Below are 10,345 nucleotides of genomic sequence, written 5' to 3'. Positions count from 1 at the left end.
TATATATATATATATAAAATATATCAATTTTAATTTGATAAATAAATATATCAAATATAAAAATATATCAAAAATTACTTCAACTTTTGAAATTGAAAACAATTTTCTACACATCAACACATCGATGACATCGTTAATATTTAAATATAAATTTGTTTTCAAATAAAAACTGTTAAATCCTATTAAAATTCATATACAAAATAATTCCAAACAATTTGAATAAAAGCATCGAGTCAAAATAGTTGAGATATTGTTTTGGGTACATTTCAATATTTTTGTATTTATTTATCAAATTTTAAATTCATATAATTTTTTTTATCACATTTTGTAAATTCAAGTATTTTATAAGTTTTTTCCAAAATAAACAATAATTCTAACCTATTAAAAATAATAAAAAATCAATTTTTTTAAAATAAATATTTTTATAAATAACTATTTTATCAATAAAAATCGAAATAATGAATCCAAATTTAACTAGAAAAACCGAAATCCGAAATGGTCAGGTCTAAATAGACAAGAATTCTCATCCTCACCAATTCCACATTCCTTACATGAGACGTGCGATACAATTAAACGGTTCAAATAAAGAAGAAGAAGAAGATATGGAAGATCAAAAGGTTGCTACTTTACTTTAAGATTGACTTTCAGAAAGGGCAAGGCACCAATGACGTTGTCTTGTCGTAGTTGTCGCTCTTGTTGAAACGATGTTGCATCACAGAACAGAACGCAAGCTTATGTTGCGAGAGAGAGAGAGAGAGATGGAAGAGAGAAGGTTGCAAAAGACCTGTCACAAAAAAAAAAATGATAAAGCTCTGGAACAATGGCATACCAGTCAGATAATATACAGAACTAACCGAGCTCCCATCCTTACCAGATGATGATATAAGTTTCAGACAACTGCAGACATTTTTTTTTACATTCCACCAATTAGATGCCGGCTGAAACTTCATCCACCTCTTCCCTTTTCTTCTTCCTCGAAGGCGGCTCTGTTGCTTTCCTTACAATGTCCTTATTCGGTACCAATACAATAAACAAGTTCCTTTCTCTGAAGCTTTTGCTCTCCTCAGCCGCAAGCTGCAGATTATTGACAACCATGATGGCATAGTTCTCACGAGCATGTCAGAATTTTGTAACAAGTGAAAAACTTTGGAAGATATATGGAGTTTGATTCAATCTTCTACCTCGCCCACATCATTCTGGAAACGTTTAATGAGCTCGATAGCCATATTTCTGAAATCGTTTTCTCTGCCCTTCATGTTCACTATCACCTTGACCTGAGATCATTACAAGCAAATGCTTCAAGCAAAAACAAAATCAAATGAAGCCGAATGGGGGCATTTATCTGCCTCTCTACTGACATGAAAGAAAGTGGGAACAACCTTGTCACCATCTTGCAAGAACTTGCGGGCAGCTTTTAGACGTACGGAGTAATCATGCTCGTCAATGTTATAACTGTAAAAACAATTGAAGCAGTAACCTTTTAGACAGAGGCAGTTCAACCATATTTGCAGTATCTCAAAAAACAGAGATATGATTCGACATAGTCCTAAACAATAACCCACAAAATCGGTATAAAAGGAAGTTCTCAATAGGAACCGGAAGGCAAATAAAATGGCTGACTTACCCCATTTTAAGCTCCTTTAAGTCCGTGCGACTGGCTGGCATGAAACACAAAGAGAAAAAAAAAAGCCACAGTTACAATCTTTTCTTGTGCCATCGGCCTCTATTCAACTGAGCATTTTTAACAGAGAAGAGCAGACAATACTTTTCTTCTGCTGCTCCTTCTTCTTCTTCTGCAGTTCGTATCTGTATTTGCTGAGAACGTAAAGAAACAGAAACGATTGTTTCAGGAATTCATACATCAATGCCACTCTATGTGACTCTGCAATATCTTTTGTAGGTGAATATAAACAACCGAAACCGTACCATCATTTCGATGCATTCTCTGATTCCTACCTGTAATTCATAATTTTGACAACAGGAGGATCTGCATCTGGAGATAGAATCACCTGAAATCCGAAAGGGGAGAGGGTAAGTGAATGCAATCCAAAAAAGAGTATCGAAAAGGCTTTGGATTCACTTATTTGGGTTCTGTAAAAAGAATATTTCTGCCATACCAAATCAAGCTCAGCATCTTCAGCCCTTCTAATTGCTTCATCTTTAGAAACTATCTACATTGCAAAAAAACTGGAACTACTTGGTCCATATGAAATCAAAGCTACTTTCTCGAAGCTACCGAAAAGCAAACCAAAATCACTTACCACGTTCTGCTGTTCATCGATAAGCCTGACAGTTGCTGACCTACTCTCCACAAAACATCAAACACTTCAATTCAGACAAAGCCCAGCTGAAAATTCAAACTCAAATCTTCCCATTTAGCCGAGAAATCTCACCTGATAGCCGAGAGATCCAGCGCCTCATCGTCCTCGGCATCACTTTGCCTGCCCCTCCGTGAATCTCCGTAGAATCTCGAACCACCGCCTCCTCCGCCTCCGTAACGGGCAGAGATGGCGAGCCTACGGCGGGGAGAAGACGAAGGGGAGGCGATGGAGAGGTCGGTCTGACAGAGGCCAAGGCCGAGGAATTTGGAATCCAGGGTGCAGAAGGCAGATAGAGACACCTTCTTCGCGATGGCTCCGGTGAGAACGGCGTTGAACCCGACAGTGCTGGTTATCCCAGCCATGGCGCCTCTCTCTCAACTCTCTCCGGCACGAACAGAGTCAAAACCATCACCCACAGCATCTATCGAGCTCTTATCCATAACCCCGATGAGATCAAAACAACGTCGTTTTCGGAAAAAAGGCGTTCTAATGTAAAACGATGTCGTTTATATATTGAGCTCACAGGGCCCAATTTAGAAACAAGGCCCAAAAGGTGAAAAGTACTTTAAATAGTCAAAGGATGTCTGACCCCGGGAGTAACTGACACGTGGCGGTGAGCATACAAATACACACGGTATGGGACCACTGGCAGCATCAGGTAGCCGGTAACAAGCGGTATCAAGGATTTACGACAGCTGGATACTGATTTAATACTGTTTTAATTATGCCATAATTTTATACGATTTTAGTGTGAAATTTCGGTTTTGTTCGCATTAATCCTTGATATTTAGCCGAATTATAAAATAAATAGGTTTAAATTAATACAGAAGAAATAACTATTTCAAAATTATACATGTTTATAAACACAAAAGCATAAACTTTGTAATATATGCCCATATGGTGTGTTAGATTATTGTTCCATGGAAAAGCATGTGAAAAGTGCATTTACGACACAGATTCTCAGTCAAAAGATTAAGATTCTCTGTATAATACAGAATCTTTCGTAGTTTTATCATACATGGTTTTTAAAAATTCTTGTTTTCTTGACAGCTTCTAAATAGAATCATCATCTCGGATTTTTGTTCGATTTGATTATATTTGGATTTGTTTATTTCAAAAAATTATAATCATTTAGATTTGGTTTTTTTATCAATTTCGGTTTGTGTCAAATTTCGTTTTTATTGATAAAAATTTATTTTTTTCAAAGAAATTTTTTGTTTATTCGGATCGATTCAGTTTGATTTTGATTTTTTTGAGTTTAAAAAAATTATAATCATTCAGTTTTTATATTGAATTGGATTAGATTACGTTTATATTATATTCGCTCCGATTCTTCGGTTAATAACCATTCACTCTTAGTGCTAAATAAGATTAAAATGAATAAGAGATGGTAATTACAAATTCTAAGAGTGGTTTCCATTTTAATATTTTTATTTATATTAAAATTTTAAAAAAATATTTATTCATTTTTTTCAGGTTTTAATTTGATTTGGATTCAAACTTTTATTGAGTTTTAATTGTATGTTTACATAAAAAATTATTTTTTCCCAGATTTAGATAAATTTAATTGTAGATTTCGAATTTGATTGGGATATTTCCATATTAAATGCCATGAATAATCTTTCCGTTTCACGAAAATAAAAAAGATAACAGCGAAAAAAAATGGAAAAAGATAAATATTTTTTTTGGGGGTGGAGGGCATATAGCGGAGGGTATTAGTGTAATTTACAAAACCAAAAACAAAGAAACATAAAGGGAAAAGGAAAACTAGGGCAACAAGAGGTAGACAGCTGCTGCTTTTCTCAAACGAAAAATCTGCCTTCTCCACCGTCATCTTCTTCATCACATACAACACAAACACACACACACATATATATATACATACATAGATTCGCACCGCAATCGTTTTCTTGTATCTGTGAGATTGCGTTATTCCTGATCTATTTTCCCATCTGCCCAATTCAGTCCGTGTCTTTGTCGGAGATTGAAAATTTTCCGGTGAATTCAAAGATTTCTGAGTAATGGAACAAGGTGATAAGCCGATGATAAGCTTGAGACCCGGCGGCGGAGGCGCAGGCAGGCTCTTCGGCCCTCGTCTCGGTTTCTCTTCTTCTTCTTCGTCGTCCTCTGTTGCTGCTTCCAATGGCCACGGCGTCGACGATGCTCCTTCTTTTGCCCTTAAGGTAGCGTTGGAATTACGAATCTGAGGAACGCACGCTCTGTCTAGCTCTATGTGTTGGTTCTTGTGGTTGTTTTCTCTGGCTTGGTTTCTTGTGGTTGGGTTCTTACGTTTGAGTTAGACGAGGTGTTTAATTGGAGGGTTTGATTCGATTCTAGGGCTCTGAGTCGGATTTGATTCGATTCTAGGGTTCTGAGTTGGGTTTTGGATAAAGTTTTGATTTTTAGATGTTGATCGAAGAAACTTGAATTCTGGGCATTGGTGATAATCTTACCATGCTTCCTGCTTCTTGTTTGAAACTTGAATTAGGTTGATGGGAATTGTCTATGGTTGCCTCTCTTTTGCTTGATTTGGTCTGGACTCTGAACCCATTTATATGTTGATGCATTGGCGGCTCTTGATTTGACCGTGTCCACAGAAGAGTTTTAATTGACAATGCAATTAAATGATTATTGAAAATTGATACGAACCTTTGCGAGAAATTTCAAGCAGTATAGAGTCTTTCTTTCCGTTTCTTCTGATTTCTATGGGATGTGTTAAGGAGAAGAACAAACGAGCGTTTTGCAATGTCCTAATTCTTGGTGGGGCACTTAAGTAATGTGACCTTGCTGTAAATATGGACAGAGATCGATATGTGTAGGCTTTAGGTGAGCTTTTTACTAGATTGGAGATGCTCTTAAAGATCCTACAGATATTCAGTTGTCTTTGGGCTTTAGGGGCATGTGAATATGGCCATTTTTTTAGTTCTTGCACATTAAACCCGTTACTGGAACTCTAATTTTTTTGTTTTGTTTTGTAGAGAGGGGACTTGCGATTTGAGGGTGGTGACTGTTTGCGTTACACCCGGGAACAGTTGCTTCAGCTCAGAGAGGTGACACGTTTTTTTTTTTGTTGTGATTTGGAGAAATCGTATAAATTCTACTGATTTCCTTTTGTATGTGTTCAGCAGTTTTACAAAACTATTTATCCTCTTCTTTTACCCTCACAGGTGATGCAAATCTCTGATGAAATTCTGAGACTCAAACAGGAAATTGCAGCTGAGCTTTTCGGCGAAGAGCAAAGTTGGGGCCGAGCGGAAGCTAAGGTATGTGTCCATTCCCTTGGTTTTACATTTTGATTTTCTGCTAAATGAAGTTTTTTTTTCCTTTCGTGTGCTTGATGACATTATCTGTTCCAGACTTTGTTAAGGTGTTCTAAATCCTCTTGTTTGCACTTTTCAGCCGGCTAATCAATCTCAGAATCGTTACTCTGAGCCTGATAATCGTGACTGGCGTAGTCGTTCTCAGATTTCTTCCTCTGGGGAAGACCTCCGCGAAACTAGAGATGCTAAAACCGCAGGATCAAACCAAGGGGTGCGTGTTTAATTCTTAGTTACATCGTTTTCTTTAAATTCCGGTCTTCATGTTGCAGCATAAAAGTGTGCTTTTCTGAATGGGTGTTCAGTGTACCTCTTAGGCTCTTACTGTGTGAGATCTTTCACCATGCCATTTTCTTGCTAACTTGATATTTTGCTGAAATAGGGTGGACCTGCTCCTGCATTGGTGAAAGCAGAGATGCCATGGTCAGCTAGAAGAGGAAGTCTTTCGGAAAAAGACCGGGTCCTTAAGAGCGTGAAAGGGTATTTTCAGTTTTTTTTTGTTTCTTTTCAGGGTTGCGAATTGCAGCTTGGTTGTTGCTGTATGGCCTTTCTTTTATGTGTTTTTAAAGGCTAACACAATTTTTATTATGTACAGTATTTTGAACAAGCTTACTCCTGAGAAGTACGACCTCCTTAAAGGTCAATTGATCGAGTCCGGCATCACTTCTGCAGATATCCTAAAGGTTTTTCCCAGTTCCATATTTGTTGGCTAACTAATATTGTGGTTATCCTCATTGCTTGATTTGGTCTTACTCTTCTTCAATCCAGGAAGTGATACAACTGATTTTCGAGAAGGCTGTGCTTGAACCCACTTTTTGCCAGATGTATTCTCTTCTGTGCTCTGATATCAACAACAAGCTCCCTTCATTCCCACCCGATGAACCCGATGGGAAAGAAATAACATTCAAACGGGTCCTTTTAAATAATTGCCAAGAGGCTTTTGAGGGTGCTGACAAATTGAGGGAAGAAGTCAGACAAATGACTGATCCAGGGCAAGAATTGGAACGTAAGGATAAGGAAAGACTGGTGAAGCTCCGAACTCTGGGAAATATCCGTCTGATAGGAGAACTTCTGAAGCAGAAGATGGTTCCTGAGAAAATAGTTCATCACATTGTCCAGGTTATATATGACTTACACTTTGTTTGTACGGTCAAAATTGATTGTCATGGATGGCAACTAATGCACAACTTCTTTGGTAACAGGAGCTTTTAGGACATGACAGTAAAGCTTGTCCTGCCGAGGAAAATGTAGAGGCTATTTGCCAGTTTTTCAACACCATTGGGAAGCAACTCGATGAAAACCCTAGATCGCGAGGTATAAATGACAGATATTTTCTCCGATTGAAGGAACTAACGACACACCCTCAGTTAGCCCCACGTCTGAAATTTATGGTCCGTGATGTTATTGATCTGCGAGCTAACAACTGGGTTCCAAGACGTGAGGAGGTAGGTTTAGCGAGCACTTCAGATCTTTAGGGCATATGCTTCACATTCACTTGCAAATGCACTAACAGATCTTCTCTTCCCGGTCACTAACTGCATCTTTGCTCACATTTTCTTGCTCTGTAATGGCAGGTTAAAGCCAAAAAGATCACTGAAATCCATTCTGAGGCAGAGAAGAATCTCGGGCTGCGTCCAGGTTCTACAGCAACTATTAGAAACAATCGTGGTGCTGTCTCTGGTGCAACTGGCGGTTCAGGAAACCTCATTGGCCGTCCTGGTACTGGAGGAATGATGCCCGGAATGCCAGGAACTAGAATGATGCCGGGAATGCCTGGAACAGATGACGACAACTGGGAGTTGCCGAGATCACGCTCCATGCCTAGAGGCAAAGTTCCACCACCGACTCTGCAACCTGGTGGGCGGGTTCAGTCTCCGTTCGTTAACAAGTCACTGTCAGTGAATTCAAGGCTGCTGCCTCAAGGGAACAGCTCTCTCATGAACGGTGGTAGGTCAAGTGCCCTTTTACAGGGTAACGGTTCAACCACCACTCGTTCTCCAGCTCCAGCTCCAGCTCCAGCTCCAGCTCCAGCTCCAGCTCCAGCTCCAGCTCCAGCTCCAGCTCCAGCTCCAGCTCCAGCCGTGGAGAAACCGCAACCACAGGCTCCAGTGGCGGCTACTAGCTTGAGTCCAGATGAACTCAGAAGAAAAACCATTTCCCTTCTCGAGGAGTTTTTCAGTGTCCGTATCTTGGATGAGGCGTTGCAATGCGTCGAGGAACTGAAATCTCCGTCCTACCATCCAGAGCTTGCCAAAGAAGCCATCTCACTCGGTCTGGAGAAAAACCCGCCATGCGTTGAACCAGTGACCAAACTCCTGGGACATCTGCTGGCGAAAAACGTCCTGACTCCCAAAGACTTGGGAACTGGTTGTCTGCTATATGGGTCAATGTTGGATGACATCGGTATCGATCTGCCAAAAGCTCCAAACAACTTTGGAGAAATTCTTGGGAGGTTGATCTTAGCCAAAGGTACGGATTTCGAGCTGGTGAAGGAGATTCTGAAGAAGATGGAGGATGATTTCTTCAGGAAGGCTGTGTTCGAGGCAGTGTTAAGGAATGTGAAGGAGAACGAATTGGGACAATCTCTGTTGGATTCGCAGGCGACAGAGTTGGAGGCTTGTCGTAATCTCTGCGTCTGAGTTCATCATCTTCTTCTTCTTGAAGTAATGGCGGTGTTTTTGTCGGAAACAGGTAACAGAGTTTTTTTTTTCTGAAGTGGTTTTGGAACCAAAGTCGTTAATGACTTCTTTGAATACCCAGAAATCATTTTATAGCTTTTTTTTTCTACTTTTCTGGAGACGAAATTCAATACCCTTTGAGAAAACTTTTCAAGTTTTGTTCTTTTTTATTATTATTATTATCTTGAATTTGTTGAGATTTCCGTGTTCAATAAAATTAAACATCGTCAACCATAAGAAAAATCCTAAAGTTGTATATTTCTGTATTTCTAACTCAATTTTTTTTAGTATAAATAATTCCAAATTTCATGTATTACACGTTTCAGTATCAATAAAAAATCAACGAAAATGGGTTCAGTGCCAAAATTCAGACAAAAACGCAAAGAAGGTTGGAGCCATGGTTGGAGCTCTGGTTCATACTTTCCGCAATTAAACTTGTAAGAATTCAATCTATGAGCACAAGGATCTTCCAATATCAAGAAATATATTTACAATCAAGAACATCAAAACCAAAACATATGGAAAATGATCTTGAAGCCAAACAGAAAAGATTCAGAATTCACATGAAAGTAACATTCAAGTATTCCCAGAAGCATATTATTAACAACAGGGTACTAAACAGAGAAGGAAACATGAACAGAAACAGAGACAGATCAATGGTATATGCTCGGTACCTAAAATCCGAGGATCAGATTCTGAAAACGTCGGTCTGAAACCGATCTTCGTACAGTCTCCAGTGACCATACCTGCCCAAGTTGAATACCGACCGAGGGATGTAGAAATTCGGCCTCTTGATCACCTTCAGGCTCTTCATGTTCACAGTACCGTCGAAAATATTACGGCTCGTCAAATTCACGCACCCGAACACATCCAGATGTTCCAGATCTCGACACCCTTCACATACCGAAGCAAGACCTTTAGCATTCAACGTCGAGAACTGGAGTTCGAGGTGCTTCAACTGGGGCATGTTTCTCCCGATTGCTTCGGCTTCGGAGTTCCCGTCTTGAGGGATCGCGTCCAGATAGTCGAGAGGGACGACCCTCATGTGCTGAGATGGATCTAAGCGGTTCATCAAGTTCCTCTTGAGGATCTCCAGATTCTGGCAATTTCTCCCCAACATTGTCAGAGACTCGTGAGATATTTCATAGCAATAGCTCACGTTGAGTTCCTTGAGCTTTGGACAGTTTGAAGCTATCTTTGCCATGGATGCATCTGTAACTTTTGGACAGCTTTTGACCCAAAGAACTTCCAGATTTGGACATCTGCAAATTAGGTAAAATCCAGGGCAGATGAGCTAAGAGATCATTTGCACGACAATTCATCCACAAACTAATCGATCATTTATGAGAAAGGGTTGTTTAGCTAATTTCATAAAAATCTCAGCTTTGATTTCCATTTACAGAATCTCATGCGCCCAATGGTTCAGCATCCGAATCCCAATCAAAATTCCCCCAACTACTCTATCAGTCAGCCCATCCACGATCTTCGATCAAATTGAACAAATCAACACGCAGGCCACAAAAATATTGAAATCGCAACACCGAAGCGTACCTCTCAGCAGCATAAGACAGAGAGCGATCCGTACAGTGTCTGACCCGGATGACCGTGAGACCGCCATCGCTCCAATCGACGACTGATCGGAGAACCGAGTCGATCTTCCGCTCGAACTCGGACGACCACCAGGAGGATGACTCGGTCGATGACCGGAATCGAGTCTCGAGATCGAGGACCGTGTTGAGGGACGGGTCCTTGCACGCGGTCGTCCAAGCTTTGCAGGTGAGGAAAGGTCCCGTCCACCGCTCCTCCATGGTGAGGCGAGAGAGGATGTCGAGGAGACATTCGCGAGTTAACTCGGCCCAGTTCGAGCCGAGTCCCGACTCGGTCTCTACTCTTCCGCCGTCGACCTCCATTGCAATTCACTGAAATCAGAGCAGATGTTCCTTCGTCGAGTCTAACAATAACAACGGCAAAAAAGACGGCCCTTTTATCTTCCAAATTTCACCATAATAATATAATAATAATATCCCGT

The 10,345-nt window shown here is 40.1% G+C and overlaps 3 protein-coding genes across 5 annotated transcripts; 1 reads left to right on the top strand and 2 right to left on the bottom strand.

The window, feature by feature from the left end:
• Positions 1 to 456: 456 nt before the first annotated feature.
• Positions 457 to 2,734, bottom strand: LOC104803547 (translation initiation factor IF-3). Its single transcript, XM_010527486.1, has 10 exons — positions 2,394 to 2,734; positions 2,262 to 2,301; positions 2,118 to 2,171; positions 1,957 to 2,009; positions 1,766 to 1,815; positions 1,625 to 1,658; positions 1,380 to 1,452; positions 1,182 to 1,274; positions 872 to 1,074; positions 457 to 784 (listed from the first exon to the last, which is right to left on the bottom strand). Exons 1-9 carry the CDS (start codon positions 2,681 to 2,683, stop codon positions 928 to 930), a joined length of 834 nt encoding a protein of 277 aa, XP_010525788.1. The 5' UTR covers positions 2,684 to 2,734; the 3' UTR covers positions 457 to 784; positions 872 to 927.
• Positions 2,735 to 4,092: 1,358 nt separating this feature from the next.
• Positions 4,093 to 8,513, top strand: LOC104803546 (eukaryotic translation initiation factor). Of its 3 annotated transcripts, none has more exons than XM_010527483.1 (10): positions 4,093 to 4,504; positions 5,300 to 5,371; positions 5,489 to 5,584; positions 5,721 to 5,852; positions 6,021 to 6,118; positions 6,234 to 6,321; positions 6,407 to 6,757; positions 6,841 to 7,083; positions 7,213 to 7,633; positions 7,664 to 8,513. In XM_010527483.1, exons 1-10 carry the CDS (start codon positions 4,343 to 4,345, stop codon positions 8,275 to 8,277), a joined length of 2,277 nt encoding a protein of 758 aa, XP_010525785.1. In that variant the 5' UTR covers positions 4,093 to 4,342; the 3' UTR covers positions 8,278 to 8,513. The 3 variants fall into 3 exon arrangements, with proteins under 3 accessions (XP_010525785.1, XP_010525786.1, XP_010525784.1); XM_010527484.1 differs by having other exon boundaries at positions 7,213 to 7,670; positions 7,701 to 8,513; XM_010527482.1 differs by having other exon boundaries at positions 7,213 to 8,513.
• Positions 8,514 to 8,769: 256 nt separating this feature from the next.
• Positions 8,770 to 10,266, bottom strand: LOC104803544 (putative F-box/LRR-repeat protein 19). Its single transcript, XM_010527481.2, has 2 exons — positions 9,868 to 10,266; positions 8,770 to 9,578 (listed from the first exon to the last, which is right to left on the bottom strand). The coding sequence occupies exons 1-2, from the start codon at positions 10,224 to 10,226 to the stop codon at positions 9,005 to 9,007; spliced, it is 933 nt and encodes a 310-aa protein (XP_010525783.1). The 5' UTR covers positions 10,227 to 10,266; the 3' UTR covers positions 8,770 to 9,004.
• Between the last annotated feature and the right edge of the window lie 79 nt (positions 10,267 to 10,345).

This window comes from Tarenaya hassleriana, unplaced genomic scaffold (genome assembly GCF_000463585.1).
Source record: "Tarenaya hassleriana unplaced genomic scaffold, ASM46358v1 Cleome9, whole genome shotgun sequence".
NCBI classification, from domain to species: Eukaryota; Viridiplantae; Streptophyta; class Magnoliopsida; order Brassicales; family Cleomaceae; genus Tarenaya; species Tarenaya hassleriana.
Note: the sequence above shows the minus strand (reverse complement) of the source record. Positions and strands in the feature narration are given on the sequence as shown.

Excerpts from the sequence above, each read along its gene's own strand:
- LOC104803547 (XM_010527486.1), bottom strand. The coding sequence starts at position 2,683 with ATGGCTGGGATAACCAGCACTGTCGGGTTCAACGCCGTTCTCACCGGA. Across the intron at positions 1,816-1,956 it reads GTCAAAATTATGAATTACAG|CAAATACAGATACGAACTGC; the intron begins GTAGGAATCAGA and ends TTACGTTCTCAG. Across the intron at positions 1,659-1,765 it reads GAAGGAGCAGCAGAAGAAAA|CCAGTCGCACGGACTTAAAG; the intron begins GTATTGTCTGCT and ends GTTTCATGCCAG.
- LOC104803546 (XM_010527482.1), top strand. The coding sequence starts at position 4,343 with ATGGAACAAGGTGATAAGCCGATGATAAGCTTGAGACCCGGCGGCGGA. Across the intron at positions 5,372-5,488 it reads AGTTGCTTCAGCTCAGAGAG|GTGATGCAAATCTCTGATGA; the intron begins GTGACACGTTTT and ends TTACCCTCACAG. Across the intron at positions 6,758-6,840 it reads TAGTTCATCACATTGTCCAG|GAGCTTTTAGGACATGACAG; the intron begins GTTATATATGAC and ends CTTTGGTAACAG.
- LOC104803544 (XM_010527481.2), bottom strand. The coding sequence starts at position 10,226 with ATGGAGGTCGACGGCGGAAGAGTAGAGACCGAGTCGGGACTCGGCTCG. Across the intron at positions 9,579-9,867 it reads CTGTCTTATGCTGCTGAGAG|ATGTCCAAATCTGGAAGTTC; the intron begins GTACGCTTCGGT and ends CCTAATTTGCAG.